Raw genomic sequence first — 19,223 nt, forward strand, 5'->3', positions numbered from 1 at the left:
TGTGCCACCATCACCCGGCTCCCAGTCTCATATTTAGAGAAGTCTTCCAAACAAAAACTCACCAAGAAAGCATCATTGCTAAGCTTTAACACCGCTCAGCCAGATCTAACATGTATCTACAGACTATTCCATCCGGCTGATAGGGAGCACACGTTGTCCTCAGCAGCACGTGGAACTTTCTCTAACATGGCCTGCCCCACAGTAGCCCTTAACAAATGCAAAATTTTCAAAAAATTCCTTGTGTCAGACTGCAGTAGAGTTCTGATTAGAAAACACAAACAAGAGAAACTTCAGAAACCGCATACATATGTGGAGAGGGCACAGCACAATTTTGAATGAATAGTCATTGAAGAACTCAAGGAGGAAGTTGAGAAATGCCTCAGGCCAAACGAAGATGAGAGCACAGCCTACTTGAACCCCTGGGACACCAGCCAGGCAGTCCTAGGAGGACAGGTTAGAGCTAAAAGTGCTCAAATAAGAAAAAGAAAACACTAAAACACTGTACACCCAAGCATGAGGGCACATGCCTTTAATCCCAGCATTCAGAAGGACAAATTTCCATAAATTCAAGGTCATCATGGTCAACATAGTGGGGTCCAGGACAGCTGGGGTTACACAGTGAGACCCTATGTCCAAAAAATCCTAATGGCCGGGCGATGGTGGCGCACGCCTTTAATCCCAGCACTCGGGAGGCAGAGGCAGGCGGATCTCTGTGAGTTCGAGACCAGCCTGGTGTACAAGAGCTAGTTCTAGGACAGGCTCTAAAGCCACAGAGAAACCCTGTCTCGAAAAACCAAAAAAAAAAAAATCCTAATGATGGGCCTCAGAGCACTGTAGAAACAAAGAGCCAAACCAACGCCTACATCTACAGATGGCAAGAAACAGAGATGGGTAGAATAATGACCTAGTGAAAGAACACTGGATGCACAGGAATACAAAGTGTCCTTGGGAAAGATTAAGATCCACAACCCTTAACAAAGAGAGACCAAAATGAGTAACATTGAGATAAAAAAGGAGCTGTAGCTACAGACTTCGGGGGAGTCTGGATGCACATGAAGGAATATTTTGAAAATTTATATTCCAAAAATCTGGAAACCCTAGAATAAGTGGATAAATTTCTAAACTCATATGACCTACCAAAATTGACCTACTAAAATTAAATCAAGAAGCTATAAATAATTTAAACATTTCAACCACAACTGGTGGTATTGAAGCAATAACTAAAACTCTCCCACAAAAAGAGCTCAGGAGCAGATGGATTCACTCCTGAATCATACCGAGCCATTGTGCACAAAGTGTGTGTGTGTGTGTGTGTGTGTGTCTCCGTGTGTGCATTGTGTGTCTCTCTCTGTGTCTATGTCTCTGTGTGTGTGTCTGTGTGTGTATCTGTTTATCTGTGTGTCTATGTGTATGTGTGTGTCTCTGTGTGTCTGTGTCTCTGTGTGTGTCTCTCTCTGTGAATATGTGTGTCTGCATGTGTGTGTCTATTTTTGTGATTGTATATGTATGTGTTTTATGTACATGCGTGAGCATGCAGAGACCAGAAGTGTTTATAAGGTGTCCTGTATATCACTCTTCATTTTATTCCTTTGAGACAAGGTCTCTCACTGAACCTAAAGTTAGGCTGGTAGCCAGCTAACCCAATGCCTCTCTTTTCTCTGTACCCCATTACTCCTAGCTCTAGGGTTACAGCACATGTGACTATGTGTATCGTTATTTTGTCTGCATGGATGTCTAAGTGTTCACTGAGGACATTGGATCCCCTGACATGGAGTTACAGGCAGTTGTAAGCTGCCATATGGGTGCCGGGAATCATAACTGGGCCCTCTGGGAACGTAGCCAGTGCTCTTAACCACTGAGCCATCTCTCTAGCTCTCATGCCTGATGTTTTATGTGGAATCTGGGAGATCTGAACTGTCTTCTTGCTTTTGTAACAAGCACCCTTACTTACTGAGCCATCTTGTCAGCCCCTACTAAACTTAACAGAAAGACTCTAATACTTCTCAAGTTGATCCACAAACTAGTATGGGAAGGAACTCTACCAAATACATTCTGTGAAGCCATTATTACAGTGATACTAAAACCAGATAAAGACACAAAGAAGAAAAAAAACCCAGCAGTTTCCTTGATGAACACAGATGCAAAAACTCTCAACAAAATACTTGCAAACAGAATTCAAGAGCACAATGAGAACTCCAGGCACGGTGGAGTACAAGTCCAACGTCTGTGAGGCAGAGGCAGGGGGCACCCACTGAGCAAATCTTAGCCCAGCCCCGGCTCCATGAGACCCTGCTTCAAAAACACTACAAATAAAGAGCAGAAAAAGACAAGGATAAGAAGATGGGAGACAGGGCAGGGGACGGGAGGACAGGGATTACTTGGCCAGTGGTGTGGGAAGCACCGGGTCCTGCACTGCATTGTCACGAGGCAGAGTAGAAGGGCTCCAAGGGAAAGCCTTGGAGAAATGAGACAGGAGAGGAGCTGCTCACTACAAAGTCTGGCTTTCACCAGCAAATAAACAAAGCCCCGCACAGTTAACAACTGCTTCAGGCCGGTCTCCTTTCCCTGCTATGAATCTAAACTTTTCTAGGACCAAGGAAAGGAAAGGATGTGTGTTCCTCGTGCAGTCCTCATGGCCTCTGGAGCCACCCTATAAATTCACCTATCAAAAAAAGAAGAGACAAAAACAGTTTCTTAGCAACCTTTTGAGATATAACTCAAGAGCTACTAAAATGTTGGTGATGGGCTCTGACAATTGCTACTAACACTCCTGTGACTCCTCTTTGAAGAATCTGTAGGATGTTGCCTGGGTATGCCTTACTCCTCCACGTTCCCTTGGGAAGCACACACCCACACTTGGCCATGCCCTTCTTTCTGAAATCTCTGGTTCTCTGTGACTCCCTTGTTTGATTCTTGATATCTTTGATTAACAAAAACCTCCCCCAAGAACTGGCTGAGCCTGACATTCTTTTCTGTGTCAAAGCCACAATTCCTGGTTTGGCCTTATTCAAGGTCCCTAAAAGATTAGGGACTGGGGCTGGAGAGGTTTCTGAGTAGTTAACATTACTTGCTGCTCTTCTGGCCACCTCGGTTTGGGTCCTAGGATCCAGGACAGGCAGCTGGTCACCACCCATAACTCCAGGTCTAGGAGATCCAATGTCCTCTTCTGGTCTCTTTAGATACCTGCACTCATATGGCATACACACACATACACATAACTAAAAATAAAAAAAAATAAATCTTTTATTAAGGGAACTCCTCCTGCTCCTGAGGATGGCAGTATGAAAGCCGTCTCTTTGTCTCTTTACTGCTGCTACACAGAACCGATATCAAACACCAGACATAATGGCATGCTTGTGTAATACCAGTGCTGGGGAGGCAGAGGAAAGAGGATCTCTGGGCCTTGGTAATCAGCCAGTCTACCCTAACTGATGAGCCCCAGGTCAATGAGATCCTGTCCCTGCTTCAAAGTCAGTAGACAGCATTCCTGATGATGACTCCTGAGATTGTCCTCCGGTCAACACACGCACACACACGCACACACACACACGCACACACACACACACACATGAACGCACATACACAAATGCACATGAGCAGTGAGGAGGTGAAGGAGAAGGGTTTGGAAAGAGGATAAACAAAAACAAATTATGTTTCAAAATGCCCCAGTAAAACCCAATACTTTGTACATGAACAACAACAAAAGGCTTCTTCTAAGTTTTTAAAGGGCACAGGAATAAAAAACACAGAGCAATAAAGAAAGAAAGTTGGATAGCACATAGTTGGCTTTCTCAGTACACCATTACATCCTTTTCTGCTGATGGAAAGGCCAGAGTGACATTGTTCAGCAGGATCTAGTCTTACTGTCCTGTGGGGACAGCAGTGTCAAATGCTCTCATTGCTCTTCTGACTCTGCATCTCCCCATGCCCATGTGCTCTATGTCCTCAGAATAAACGGCTAGAGGAAGTGAAGAGAGAAGAGAGGGAGCTGCTGGAGGCGCAGTCCATCCCCCTGAGAAACTACCTGATGACCTACGTGATGCCCACGCTCATGCAGGGGCTCAATGAGTGTTGCAAGGTGAGACCTGAGGACCCCGTGGATTTTCTGGTAAGATTTCTTTAAAGCAAAATTTTAAAGGTTTATCTATTTTATGTATATGGTTGTTTTGCCTGCATGTATCTATGTACGCTACGTGTGTGTAGTTCCTACAGAGGCCCGAAGAGGGCATTAGACTCCATGGAACTGGAGTTATAGGAGATTATGGGTGCTGGGAATCAAACCCAGGTCCTCTGCAAGAGCAGCAAGTGCTCTTAACTGATGAGCCATCTCTCTAGCCCCAAGATTTAATTTTCAAAATATCAAATTGAAGCATGACTGAAATTTAATAGAAATCTATGTGAATTTGAGAGAATCCATATCTCATTGCTCAGGAAATCGCTTCTAATATATTCATGGTTTACGGTAAGATTTCTTCTTTCTCCTCCTCTGAGTATTCCTTTGTAAAAATAAATATATAGTTTAAGTATATTGAGAACTTCATATACACATAACATATTCTGATCCTATTTTCTCCTCTTAGCGTCAAGTTCCTCCTAGATCCTACATCCTCCCACACCCCTTTCCAATTTCATGGCCTTTTGTGTTTGTTTCTTTTTTTTTTTTAAATAAACCACCGAGTCTGATTAGTGTTTCCCTAGGGACATGGGCAACCCACCATGGACTATGTCCCTAAAGAAAACTGACTCCCCCTCCTTTAGCAGTATCACCTGTCAATAGCTTTTCTGCTAGGAGTGAGGGTTCCTATGCCATTGTCCCATCCATGTTCTTTTATCTATTGTTATATAAGTTCTTTAATCTCCTATTGGGAAGGAAGGAATTTATATACCTTAAACTCGTAAACACTGATAGCACAAACATGTGGCAATACATGCCTTGTAATTTGTTAACTTCTGCCTGGGAAAATGACTTATTGTGTAGAGCACTTGCTGCTCAAAGTATGAGGACTTGAGTTCAGACGCCCAGAAACTAGATAAAGCTGGGTGCTATGGCCTGTGTTGGCAATCCGTACTCCTGTGGTGAGATGAGAGGCAGAGACAGGAGAGTCCCCCAGAAGCCCACAGCCCAGCTAGTCTGATGAACGCAGAGGGCCTGTCTCAAGCAATTTGTGGAAGGTTAGAACTGATACCCGAGGTTGTCTTCTGATTGCCACATGGATACCTGTATCTCGGTGGGCATGCAGACCCCCCCCCCCGCAAGACTTGAAACATGAAAAATCAATCGTTTCTTCTCTGTTGCAGGCAGAATATCTCTTCAAGAACAATCCTGACAATCAGTAACTATTCATCATCAGTGCTGGGCCATGGGGCTTCAAAAGAAGAGCTCAAGTTAAACTTGTAATTTGAAAAAAGCACTTTTCCAGGGGCTTGGGGGGTGAGGGGTTATGGGGAATCCTAAAGTAGAATCATTAAAAAGCTACATTACAATGAATGAGCAATGCTTCATTGAAATACTATTTGAAATTTAACAGATAAGGCATACATATGTAACCCAGGGATTAATGTTTTAATATGTTCCTTTTTTTTTCTTTTGAGGCAGGGTCTCTCTGTATAACAACCCTGGTTGTCCTGGGACTCACTTTGTAGACCAGGCTGGCCTCAAACTCACAGCAATCCGCTTGCCTCTACCTCCCAAGTGCTGGGATTAAAGGCGTGTGCTACTACCGCCCAACCAGCTTCAGATCTTGCTCACGTGGTAGAGTGCTTGATTAACACACACAAAACACTGGTGGGGTACACCTCTAATCCCAGCACTCAGGAGAAGAGGCAGTAGGATCTCTATGAAGTTGAGACCAGTCTGGTCTACAAAGTGAGTTCCAGGACAGCCAGGGCTACACAAAGAAACCCTGTCTCGAAAAACCAAACCAAACCAACCAACCCCAAAACCTGAGTTCCATCCCTAGTGATGGCATCTAAAGGTGCAGGATAGGGTTAGTTTTCTCAGCCAATTATTAATAAAAAGGCAAGAAAGAAATGAGTGGAAATCTTTGGGGAGTTGCCATAGGCTATCAGGATATGGGGGGACCTTCTTGGGGTTCTTAGTCTCATTGATAAAAGACTTTAAGAAAAAGCTCAAATGGAAGCTCAAGGATAGAGTTTAAAAAGAAAATCTCCAAGGCAGGCAAGCTGTAAATCTCACAGCTGCCAGGAGAAGGGGGAAAGCCCTGCCATTTGAGATAGGCCTGCAAGGAGGTCAGCTGGCTGGAAGTAGATAGACATGTGGTGGGGAAGAAGTTCTGGGGAAGGAATAAGGAAACCCTACGTACCAAGGACCTCAAAAGCTTCATCCTTAAGTTTTAAGCTTTGCCTGGAAAGAAAGACAGACGAAAAAGGACTAGTTGGGCATTGCTAATATGACTCACAATGGTGCGAATACTCTACCCAATCCCATGTTAGAGTCCGCTCATAAGGAGCGTGCCGGAGGGGGGGGGGAGGTAGAGATTTTAGGAAGGAAAAATACGGTTATTTTAAGATGAACCCACTTTATAAGGGACAGGTCCTCCTTCCCGGGGTAGTCCTATAATCAGGACCTTGAACTACCCACGCAACTGGATTAACTTTTTTTTTTTTTTTGAGACAGGGTTTCTCTGAGTTACAGCCCAGGCTGTCCTGGAGCTCACTTTGTAGACCAGGCTGACCTTGAACTCACAGAGATCTGCCAGCCTCAGCCTTCTAAACACTGGGATTAAAGGTGTGTACCACCGTGGCTAATTTTTCTTAAACGGGGAGACAAGGGACATATCTGCACCTAGAAGTATATGCCAATTTATCACATAAAAGCTGTGGGTGTTACAGCACACTTGTAATCCCCAGCACGCAGGAGGTGGAAGCGGAAGGGCCAGTTAGTTTATATGGGACCTTCTCTTACTAAAAAACAAAAGCCGGGAGGTGGTGTTGCGCGCCTTTAATCCCAGCACTCAGGAGGCAGAGGCAGGCGGATCTCTGTGAACTCGAGGCCAGCCTAGTCTACCAGAGCTAGTTCCAGGACAGGCTCCAAAACCACAGAGAAACCCAGTCTCGAAAAACAAAAGCAAAAAAACAAAAAACAAAAAAACCAAAAACATAAAAAAAGATAACGAGTAAACAAACAAACAAACCCAAAACTAGACCCACCAAAATTCTAATGGTTACTGTCAACTTTATCTAACTAATCCCGTGGTCTAGAATCCCCAGCCCTGCATATTTGTTCGTTTGGCATCAGAAACACATTGCTGGGCAACCCAGACACAAGGGCCGTCGCTAAGAAAGGGGACCCACTGTCACACTTATGGGCCAGGCTCTATGCTGGGCACAGTCGCATTTTAGTCCTCGCAACGCTGTCCAGTAGGCAATGCTCCCACGAAGCGGCGAGGCAGCAGCTAGCAACCAACAGCCCAGTCCCAAGCATCCCCGGCGCCTGCTTGGACCGCGCCCCCTTCTCATTGCTGTCCCGGCTGCGGCACCCTTATCTGCCACGACAGCGTCACCGCGCTAAGAAACTATTGCATGTCGCTCGGAGCCTCCCGCACCAATCCCACGCACCACCACAACAGCGTGAGATCACCGAGGACAGGTCTAGGCCACCTTAAGAACTACATTTCCCGTGAGGCCATGCTTCTTCGCAAGGCGAGTACGCAGGCGCGCGCTCCGTGTGCGTGGCGGCGTCAGCGGTTCTAGAACGTTGCTGTGGTAGCGCTCGGGCGCCATGTTAGGACGAAGGGGAAGGAGGAGAAGCGCTTAAAGCGGCGGGGCGCGGGTGCGGGACTGGGTTGGCCCTGGGGCTGAGGCAGGCCACCGTCCCTCCCGCCTCGGTGGATCATGCCCAGGACGGCGGCGGCGGTCGCGGGGGGGAAGTGACTGGGCGGTGCCGGCGCCGGAGACGATGCCGTTGTAAGTGATTGGCGTGCTGAGTGAGGCGCACGCCGGCCGGGCCCCGGGGGCGGCGAAGGGGGAGGGGAGGCGCACGGGCGGCCTGGGCCGCCGCTTCCGGCTTCTTGGACGAGGGTCTCTCCCTAAGACCCAGGAACAGAACGGCCCCCGGTGCGGACTGCCGGTCCGAGTCACCCCGGTCCCTTCCTGTCTCTTTTTTCACCATGGCGCCGTCCTGCCCCCGAGTCCCACACTTCCGTTTCCCCCCATGGAGCGGGTGAGGAGCGGGGATCGGGGTGCCGGCCGCGCTGGTGGGCCGGGGATCGCTGCCGAATGCCGGGCTGCGGGCGGCGCCTTCCCGGCTTTGTTTTGACTGGGCGACCCAGCTTGGGCGCACTTCCTGATCCCTCCGGTCCGCGGGTCACTCACGTTGTGATTCCGAGTGTAGGCTTTGAGCGAATTCACCCAGGCCTTCTAATCCCAGTAGGTCTACTTTACAGACTTTACCTTGATTGTTCTTCTCTTAATTTTCTTTCTCTCCCTTTTTTTCTCCTAAGAGATTGGCCATCCCATTGTTGGAATCTAGAAGTAGATAAGAGAGTGTATTCTGCTTCCGTGTGAAGGCTTAGTTTGTGCGACTACTTTTCTTTCATAACAGGAGAGGCAGTTAATTTTGACACAGCATCAATATGGGATCCCTCGGATTGTACTTCATACTTTAAAAATGGATCTTTTGGCCTCTTCGTTTTTGTTGAGAGACCCTGATGTTTTGTTGAGAGACCCTTTGGATGTATTTTATTTCTGTAAGGATAACATTTGTTAGGCTTACTAGCTACTATATCGATGTAAAAGCCGCGAAGTTCCCGTTGAGTCATTCTGCACGGGGCGAGGGTAAAGCACGAGTCTATAAACTTTGGTGTTTTTTTCACTGGGATTCAAATAAATGTGAATGGTTGGGAGTGTTGTCACGTGGTAACCTTGTCTTAACTCCTGTTGACTGCTCCTGATACATCAGTAGTAAAAAAGATGGACGCACATCCTAAAGGGAAAGACTTCAGATTAGAAATAACGTTAAGTAATTTATGTGTGGGGGTGCAGATAGGAAGGAGAGTCTGCATTTCCGTCTCAGCGCGCTTGAGAAGATGAGCAGGGGCACTTCAGAGTTACAGAAACTTCCAGTTCCAGGCTCTAAGCGCTTTAATCTTTGTGATTTATTTCAAATGTATAAAATGAAGGTTTGTTTCATGGGATTTGAACTCTACAGCCAATTTCTCACAAGCTGTCCTATCTTAACCCAGAGAGTACTGGTACTCTTACTAATACAGGGCAACGGAAGACTGCCTAGTTGAGAAGGCCAGGCCTTCCTTCTCATTACTTTGCTTTCTGAGAGCCTCTGACACTGCTAACCTCATTTCTCCATGGAAGGCTTGCCTTGCTTCTTGTCTTCTGGTGTCACTTGACATTAATTTGGTGCCTTTGATGTACTGAGTTGTGATTTCCTAGATATTTTGTGTTCGACATACAGTGTGGTTTTGCTGTGCCTGTTAAATTTGGGCATGTAAATTGGGATTGAAGTGTAGACATCTCAGGAGAAAGGTCGGGGTCAGAGTGGATTGAATCATTGCACTCACAGGTGCATGTTTTGTCTAAATTTTGAGTATAATTACAAACAATTTGAAAAATGCTGCTGTAGTGGTGATACTTTGAAAAATTATGGAGAAAACAAAGACACTTTTAAAAAACACTTGAAAGTTCTGGAAGTCCATTAAGAAAGTTTCTCACCTAATGCTGTTGACATTAAGCCACATAATTCCTTTCAGGGAGGTCTTCCTGTGTCTTCTAGGGTCTTTCTTTAGTAGTGCCTCTGACCTCAGCTTAGTAGATGTCGGCAGCCTTACCCCAGTGATTTCCTCGAAGTGGCAACAACACAGATGGCCTCCAGACTTTTTCAGATGTACTTTAAAGTACATAATTTGTTGGTTCAAGAACCACTATGTTAGTCAGGAGGTGATGGCATATGCCTTTAAACCTAGACAGAACAGAATCTCTGAGTTCAAGTCTGGCCTGGTCTACAGAGTGACCAGGACAGCCAGGGCTACACAGAGAAACCCTCTCTTTGAAAACCAAAATAAATAAATAAATAGGAACTGCATTAATGAAAAGTATGTATCATACATTTTATTCTTGCCTTACGCTAATGGCCAAATCATTTGTACCAGCATCAGTGTTAGCATCCACGCCACACCCAGAATGTTGCTGAAGTTGTTGGAACTATTTAGTGAGACTTGGAGAAGACAGTAGTTCCCTTGTATGTTTATGAGGGCATTTACTAGAAGAGAATGGGAGGACTTGCCTGATCAAAGGTAGAGCTGGGTCCAGCTGGTGGACACAATGTGGCTGTGACTTAGTGTGGTCTCCTGGTGCAGGATGGTTGTGGGCCATCAATCACTGAGGGCCTTTTAACAGAGTTGAAAGCTTCTCTTGATTTTGCTCTTGGTATTTGCAGTCATGTGTAAGGCAGTGATGAGGAATGCTCCTTGAGCCTTAGGAATCCCATGGTGCATGCACTTCTTGAAGTGTACAGGTGATGCATACCTATAATCTCAGCACTGGAAGTGGAGGAGAGAGGTCTGAGTCGAGCTTAAGCTACATAATAAGGCCCTGTCTCAAACAGCAGAGAGCAGTTTATTACTAGCATATGTTGTAAGATTTTTTTGTTATTGTTTTTACAAAATAGTTTCATTGTGACATTTTCACACATGTATGATGTACTGTCATGGACATAATATGTAGAACAGTTTTTTGGTAAAAAGTGATTTTTTTTTTCAAGTCTGCAACTTTAGTGCACTGCATTTGAAGTATCTAAAAAAACCACACAATTTAATAACAAGACAGTATTAACAAACAAGAGCAGGCTAACGGAAGAAGAGAGGGACAGGAAAAAGTATTCTAATAATAAATCTTTGGAAAAATAATTTTCTAATTGGAGGACACATGTATGTGTGGATGAAGGTGCACACATCTGTGCATGTTCTTGTGGAGGCCAGGGATGTCATCAGATGTCTTCTGTTGCTTTCTATTTTCATTTTGAGATGGATCTTTCTGAACCTGGAGACCACGGATTCAGCTCTTCTGGTTGACCAGTGAGTTCAGGGATCCACCTGAACTTTCTCCCTTCCCGTCAAAGGCTCGGGTTATAGACACTTGGAGCTAGGAATCTGAACTCAGATCTTCACGGTGTGTGGGTGTATGTATAGGTAGTATTTGACTGAGACTGGGAAGTCAGCTTCAAGATTGGAGGTTAATGTTGTAAGAGAATTATTTGCTGCTCAGTAAGTGATTATGGTTTTTGAAATCCTGTTTTCTATTAAACATGTTAATGAACATGTTTGATTCCTAGTCCATGAACACCTTCATCGTTTTTACTTGAGGCAAAAATGTCTTCTGGCTTGATTACTTGGTAAGTCAATTTTATGTTAGTAGTACACCTAAATTTAGCCTTCATTTGTCTCTAGACAAGTATTTTAAAATTTTGCTCCCCCCCCCCCCCCCCCCCCACACACTGGACAGGCAACCTAGTTGATTTAAGTTCAAAGCCAGTGAGAGAACTTGTCTGGGAAAAACATGGCGCCCCCCCCCCCCCCCCCGTGGTGGCACACACCTTTAATTCCAGCAGGTGGCTCTCTGTGAGTTCAAGGCCAGCCTGGTCTACCAGAACTAGTTCCTGGACAGGCCCCAAAGCTACAGAGAAACCCTGTCTTGGGGTGAGGGGGCAGAGGAAAACCATTATTTTCCTTTAAAAAACAGAAAAAGACCATTAGGATGCTTAGCTACTTCTCATTTCTTTTTGCCTTTAATTCTGTATCTTTAATGTCCACAACAGCTTTTTAAACTTTTTAAAATATTGTACAACATTGGGTTATAATGTTCAAGGCAGTGATGAAGGTGATAACGGCTTCTGTTCTGTTTAGGTTTTTTTTCTCTTTGACGTAAGCAGAAGTGATCAGGGAAAACAACCTCAACTGAGAAAATGAATCAGATTGTAGGCACCTCTGTAGGGCATTTTCTTGGCTTAATGATTGATAAGGGAGGGGAGGGCCCAGGGCCCAGCCCGCTGTGGGCGGTACCATATCTGTGCAGGTGGTTCTCAATTATATAAGAAAGGCAAACTAAGCAAGGTGTGAAGAGCAAACTAGGAAGCAGTGTTCCCTCACGGCCTCTGTCATGACTTCTTCATGATGGACTCTAAACTGTAAGCAGAAATAAACCCTTCCTCCTAGTTACTTTGATTATGATATTTATTTATTTATTTATTTATTTGTGTTTTTTTTCGAGACAGGGTTTCTCAGTAGTTTTGGAGCTTGCCCTGGAACTAGCACTTACAGACCAGGCTGGCCTCAACTCACAGAGTTGCTGGGATTAAAGGCGTGCACCACTACTACCCGGCTATTTTTTTATTGATATTTATTGAGTTCTACATTTCTCTGCTCCCCTTCCTGCCTCTACCCTCCCCCCTTCAACCCTCTGCCAAGGTTCCTATGCTCCCAATTTACTCAGGAGATCTTGTCTTTTTTACTTCCCATGTAGATTAGATCTATATAAGTCTTCCTTGGTGTTCTCATTGTTGTCAATTCTCTGGGATTGTGGTTTGTAGGTTGGCTTTCTTTGCTTTATGTTTAAAAACCACCTATGAGTGAGTACATGTGATAATTGTCTTTCTGTGTCTGGGTTACCTCACTCAAAATAATGTTTTCTTGCTCTATCAATTTTCCTGCAAAATCCAAGATGTCGTTATTTTTTCTGCTGTGTAATACTCCATCATGTAAATGTACCACATTTTTTTTATCCATTCTTCGATTGAGGGGCATTTAGGTTTCTTCCAGGTTCTGGATATGACAAACAAAGCTGCTATGAACATAGTTGAGCACATGTCCTTGTGGCACGATTGAACATCCTTTGGTTGGATATATACCCAAAAGTGGTATTACTGGGTTTTGAGGAAGGTTGTTTCCTAATTTTCAGAGAAATTGCCACACTGACATCCACAGGGGTTGTACCAGCTTGTACTCCCACCAGCAATGCAGAAGTGTTCCCTTTTCCCCACAACCTCTCCTGCTTAAGCTGTCATCAGCGTTTTTGATCTTGGCCACTCTTACAGGTATAAGATGGAATCTCAGAGTTGTTTTGATTTGCATTTCTCTGATGAGTAAGGATGTTGAACATTTCCTTAAGTGTCTTTCAGCCATTGTAGATTCCTCTATTGAGAGTTCTCTTGTTTAGGTGTTTAGGTCTGTATTCCATTTTTTATTTATTTATTTATTTATTTTTTTAGGGGATTGAGACCAGGTCTCATTGTAGCCCTGGCTGGTCTAGAATTCACATTTTTACATTTTTTTTTTTGTGTGTGTGTGTGGGGGAGAACAAGGACAACTTGTGGGAGTTGTTTTTCTCAGACCATGTGGTTCTGAACTCATCTGGTCAGGCTTGGCAGCAAGCAAGTGCCTTTACTCATTGAGCCATATTAGCCCAATTAAAAACTTTTTTTTAAAGATTTTTTTTTAAGTATGTACACTTGAATGCTGAAAGAGGGCATATAAAATCCCATTATAGATGGTTGAGAGCCACCATGTGGTTGCTGGAAATTGAACGCAGGACCTCTAGAAGAGTAGGCAGTGATCTTAACTGTTGAGCCATCTCACCAGTCCCCCAATTAAAAAGTTTTAAAATTAGATTTTTATATGTGTTTGCACACACATGTGTCTGATACATAGCTTTCGTTGACAATTTGTGAGAGTTGATCCAGGGGTTTGGGGAGTTGGTTTAGACTCCTCAGGATGTCAGGCTTGGTGGCAGGTAACCTTTAGTTTCTTACTCTGTAGCCTAGGTTGGCCCTCAGCTCCAGATCCTCCTGCCTCAGCCTCTTAAGTACCAGAATTACAGTTTTTTTAAATAATTTTTTTTAAGATTTATTTATTTACTATGTATACAACATTCTGCCTCCATGTATGCCCGAGCACCAGAAGAGGGCACCAGATCTCAGTACAGATGGTTGTGAGCCACCATGTGGTTGCTGGGAATTGAACTCAGGACCTCTGGAAGAGCAGTGAGTGCTCTTAACCACTGAGCCATCTCTCCAGCCCCCAGAATTACAGTTTTGTGTCACTTTCTTTACCCTTCTATTCTTTTAATCTTCTCATTATCTATAGTAGCTACAATTATGGTACATTCCATCATGTTCTGAAACATAAGGGTACACATTGTGAAAGATGTAAGGAGGTACCATAGGGTAGAGTACATGGAGACTCAGTGAACTTAGGGAGTTGTTTTCTGTCTTTATTTGCAGTAGAAAAGATAATTGGTGCTTATGTGAAGTGCTTTGACTCACTGTGTGGACTGAGTTCTCAGCATCATAATTGCACAGCCTTTTCACCTGACATTGTGAACATTTTCCCTTGCTACCCCATGAATTACTATTATTTTATACATATATGTGTAATATATATACATTTATATTACACACAAATATATATTAGGGTTTCCAGACAGAGTTTCTCTTTGTAGCCCTGGATGGTCTTAAATAGAGATCCATTTACCTCTGTCCCCAAGTGCTGGGATTAAAGGTGTGTGCCACCACACCAGGTGAATTACTGTTATGTGGCATGTTATTTCCTAAACATTTACTAAAGTCTTTCACCGACGGGCCATGAATGGTTTCTAGTCTTTCCTATGGTGTCGCATATAGGGCTCCAGTAGAGTCAGATAATCTTGTATGTTCCTTGTATGAGAAGGGTCAGATTTTAGTATGTGGAAAGTCAAAAGAAACAATTAAAAGTGAATGGAGTAGATGTCAGGCATGCCCACATTCTGGAATAGCACTGGAGTACATGATGTTCCTGTCAGTCGTATATCTGTATAAGAATTTGGGGCCATATTTTAAACATATCTTATGTTTAAGATATTTAAACATATCTTATGTTTGTTGTTGTTGTTTTGTTTTGCCACCCTAGGCTTAGGTACTATGTCCCCATCCCCCGAGATAGCTTCTCTCTGTAGTAGAGCCAGACTTCAAGCTCATGACCACTCTCCTGCCTCAGCCTCCAGACTGTTAGAATTCTAAGCCTAGAATTCTATGCCCAGTTTGTTGTTTTAAAACGTGATGGAGTTTAGGTTAGACTTGTCTACCTTGTCTTAAAAAAATGTTGGAGAGGCTATATCTTTCATTGTCTGAACTTTGAACTTCATAGATGGCTAGAGTTAAAGTTCTAGCACTAGAGAGCCGGAGGCAGTTGGATCTCTGTGAGTTCTGGGCCAGCCTAGTCTACAGAGTGAGTTCAGGACAGCCAGTACTATTTCACAGAGAAACCCTGTCTAAAGACTAAACTGGCCCCTACACCCTTTCTTTTTTGAGATGTTTCTCTAGCCTTTGTTGACCTGGAACTTTGTAGTGTAGACCATGCTTTGAACTTGCCACTATCCTCCTGCCTCTAATCTCCTCAGTGCTGGGATTAAAGTATATATTTTCATATTCACGACTCTTGTTAGTTTTCTGTCTGTGATATATACTTAAGAAAAATTAAGAGAAAGGCCAGGCAGTGTGCCACACGCTGCCTTAATCCCAGCAGCAGATTAAGCAGGTGGATCTCTGTGAGTTCAAGGCCAGTCTGGTCTAAAAGAGCTAGTTCCAGGACAGGCTCCAAAGCTACAGAGAAACCCTGTCTCGAAAAAAAAAAGATAGATAGATAGATAGATAGATAGATAGATAGATAGTTTTTTTTTAAAAAAAAGTCTTTTATTTTGGCTCTGTGTGTCAGGTTCCACACCATGCTCAGCTGGCTGCATTGCTGTGGCCTAAGGTAAGGCTGAGCTTCATGCTGGGGGCCACGTACATTAATTAGGGTGAACATGAAGCAGAGTTTGTTCTTTTATGTTTGGGGGACAGTTTTATATAGACAGGCTGATCTTGAACTTACACAGAGCTACTGTTGATCTTCCTGCCTGCACTCAAAGTATTGGGATCAGAGGCATTCGCTACTAGGCCTAACAAAGTAGAATAATGTCTGGAAAAGTGGTAGATGTGGCCTGATGTTTTCAGGCATAGAAGAGGGGCTCTGCTTTGCACAGTGCAGGCGATATCTGTGAGATGAGCTAGAGCTTCATCCTTAGGGTTTTGGTCTAGTTTGTTTAAATTGAGTGGTATACTTCGTTTTGTTAGAAACTGAACAGTTGCTGGGTAGTGTATACCTTTAATCCCAGCACTTGGGAGGTAGAGGCAGGCAGATCTCTGAGTTTCAAGACAGCTCTACACAGGGAAACCCTGTCTTGAAAAAAAACAAGAAGACTCAACAATTGCAAAAAGACATCTTAAATTGCTTTTAGTACTGTATTTGATTTCTCTCTTCCTCATGCTTTTCTTTCCTCTTTCCAGTGTGTCTTTCATACTGTTCAAGTGTTCTCTCAACTCACATCCTCAGCCCTGTTACTCTGTTTAATTTCTAGTGTTAAATGGGAAAATGTGAGTTTTCTATTTAAAATATAATAACAGTGTTTCTCCTTGGAACATTTTGGACTCTGAAAACAAGTACCACAGTGTTTAGAATGTGTATTTGTTTTTATTTAATTGTGTGAGAGAGTCGTACCTACCTACACATACACCGTTCTCAGTGCATGTGCTTTCTCCATGGCACAGAAATCACAACTTTTTTTAATATTTATTTATTTATTATGTATACAGTATTCTGTCTGTGTGTGTCTGCAAACCAGAAGAGGGCAGCAGACCTCATTACAGATGGTTGTGAGCCACCATGCGGTTGTCGGGATTTGAACTCAGGACCTTTAGAAGAGCAGGCAATGCTCTTAACCACTGAGCCATCTCTCCAGCCCAGAAATCACAACTTTTAAGAGTACTTAACCTTCTTTCTGTGTTCATTCTGAAGAATGTCATGTTCTTGCCACTGCCCAGTGTACTTCTTCTGGTCAGTTCTAAGGTCTTCACCTCTCACATTCCCATAGAAATGCTGGGATTAGATATTACCTGCTGAGCCATCTCTCCAGTCCCTATTTTTACCTGTCTTACTATGCATGTTTTACTTGAATTAGATGATATGTGTGTGCTTATATGTACACATGTGAAAGTGTACGTAACCAGATATAAGTTGTATGTGCTTTTGAATAAGATGAGGTGTGTGCTTGCTTGTGTGTACACATGTGTATGTATAACAGATGTTCTATGCTTTTTGAATATGAAACAAAGTAGCTAGGTGATTATATTTTGAATCAAAGTAAATTTTTTTTTAAAATAAAAACACCTGCATATGATTTATCTCCGCATCATTTTAGCATGGAAACTAATATGGACATAAGGGAGTTTTTCCTTCAAAATGTTACCCCCTCAAAATTTTTGAATTTTCCTTTTTTTTGGTTTTTTGAGACAGGATTTCTCTATAGCTTTGGTGCCTGTCCTGGAACTAACTCTTGTAGACCAGGCTGGCCTCAAACTCCCAGAGATTCGCCTGCCTCTGCCTCCTGAGTGCTGGGATTAAAGGCGTGCGCCACCACCGCCTGGCTTTTTTTTTTTTGAGACATGGGCTTTTGTAGCTCAGGCTGGTCTTTTAACTTGCTATATAATGGAGGAATAACCTTGATTTACCTCTGCTTCAATTCTGAAACTACAGATGTGCACCACCATGCCTGGCCCTAGATTGAACAGTTTTATGTGAATTTACAAATCTGAACCAAGCCAGGCGGTGGTGGTGCACACCTTTAATCCCAGCACTCAAGATGAAGAGGCAGGCAGATCGCTGCGGTGGACGGCAGCCTGGTCAACAAAGCAAGTTCCAGGACAGCCAGCATTGTTACATAGAGAAATCCTGTCACGAAAAATAAACAGCCAATAAATAAATAAATAAAAATTTGAACCTGCCTCCTGGTTCACTTGTAAAGTGAACTTGACAAGAGCATTCCAAGCTTTTGTAGGTCTGATAATAAGAAACCTGAAGACTGGGCAGTGGTGGCTTTTATGCCTAGTTCTAGGAGGCAGAGGCTTGTCAGTCTCTCTCTGAGTTTGAGGCCAGCCTAGTCTACAGAGTGAGTTCTAGGACAGCCAAGGCCACACAGAGCAACCCCGTCTCGAAAAACAAAAATAAAAAAAAAAAAAGCGGGGTGGGTGGTAATGATGAGGGCTGGAAAATGCACAAGTGGGTGGTTCATATTTTCCTAATAATCCAAACTGAACTGACTGGTGATAGCCAAGGTGAAGAAAGCAAAGAAACAACATAGATGGAGATGGACTGTGTTTTAAAGTCACTAAAACATGATTTTAGCATACACTTATGAAAGCTCCATACTTGAATTTCTAGCTTAAAGTTAAAACCATTTAGGAAAGCTGGGCACGGTAGCACATTCTCGTCCTAGCATTCCCAGTCTGTAGCAGGAGGGTGACAAGTTGCAGTTTAGCATGGGTTAAATGACAAAGTCTTGTTTCATAACTGAAACAAAGCAATATTATTTATGGTTGAATGTATAGTCCTGGCACAGTCTGGAGGACTGTATTTGGAGAATCTCAGTGCAGCAGTGAATAACAAACTGGTCTAGTTGTGTGGGTCGTGGTTAAGTGTGTATGGTTGAGGTATTAGAGGTGGGGAGGGTGGTGAGACAGCATCTTACTAAGTAGTTATCTCAGCCTGTCTGCAGCTCATTATCCTCCTGCCTCTGCTCCTGAGTTCTTGAGTTACATGTGTTTGCTACCATTCCTGTTGTAAACACATGTCATGTTTAAGACATGAATTCAGTTAGATTAGCTATATCTTAATCATAGATTCTATATAATTTTGGAAAATAAAATCTTCAGTTTCTTTAAGAAAATGCTTGGTGTTTGTGTGACTTTTAGAAGGAACACTGCAGCCCAGCAAGCAGCACACCTGAGAAGAATAGGTTGAAGAGACCAGAGGGGAGTTCCTTAATGTAGGAGATAAAATCACATTCTTATTTATTCAATAGTGGTGACTGCAGTCTGAATGGAAGCTGACACAACACATAAGTAGGTCAGGGCACAGTGATTAGAAGACACAGCATACAGCTGAGTGGTCAGCAACAGGACCACTTGTATCTGTCTGTCAGTATCAGAAGACAAAAGCAGAGCTCAGTAGGTCTGAACATAAAAGTGTCCTGGCACTCAGTGCATAATATTCATCAAGTATATAACTTTCTAAAAGTGTCAGAAACTTAGTGTGACTACAGCTCTTTCCCTTTAAGTTGGATTTGTATGCTATTTGCCCCATTACATGTGTCATCCAGTGAGTGTCTTATGTCAAAAAGAGTGT

At 43.5% G+C, this 19,223-nt stretch overlaps 2 protein-coding genes across 3 annotated transcripts in view; both read left to right on the forward strand.

The window, feature by feature from the left end:
• Ak7 (adenylate kinase 7) overlaps nucleotides 1-5,423 on the forward strand; it is a 69,045-nt gene extending 63,622 nt beyond the window's left edge. The window contains exons 17-18 of the mRNA XM_005343524.3: nucleotides 3,950-4,108; nucleotides 5,299-5,423. Coding sequence (XP_005343581.1) covers nucleotides 3,950-4,108; nucleotides 5,299-5,337 — 198 coding nt within the window. The 3' untranslated portion in view covers nucleotides 5,338-5,423. The remainder of the gene's footprint in view (nucleotides 1-3,949; nucleotides 4,109-5,298) is intronic.
• Nucleotides 5,424-7,715: 2,292 nt separating this feature from the next.
• Nucleotides 7,716-19,223, forward strand: part of Papola (poly(A) polymerase alpha) — a 53,601-nt gene continuing 42,093 nt past the window's right edge. For both annotated transcript variants that reach the window (XM_005343525.2, XM_013345859.2), the window contains exon 1: nucleotides 7,716-7,926. In XM_005343525.2, coding sequence (XP_005343582.1) covers nucleotides 7,919-7,926 — 8 coding nt within the window. In that variant the 5' untranslated portion in view covers nucleotides 7,716-7,918. The remainder of the gene's footprint in view (nucleotides 7,927-19,223) is intronic.

The sequence above is a fragment of the Microtus ochrogaster genome, chromosome 1 (assembly GCF_000317375.1).
Source record: "Microtus ochrogaster isolate Prairie Vole_2 chromosome 1, MicOch1.0, whole genome shotgun sequence".
Taxonomy (NCBI): domain Eukaryota; kingdom Metazoa; phylum Chordata; class Mammalia; order Rodentia; family Cricetidae; genus Microtus; species Microtus ochrogaster.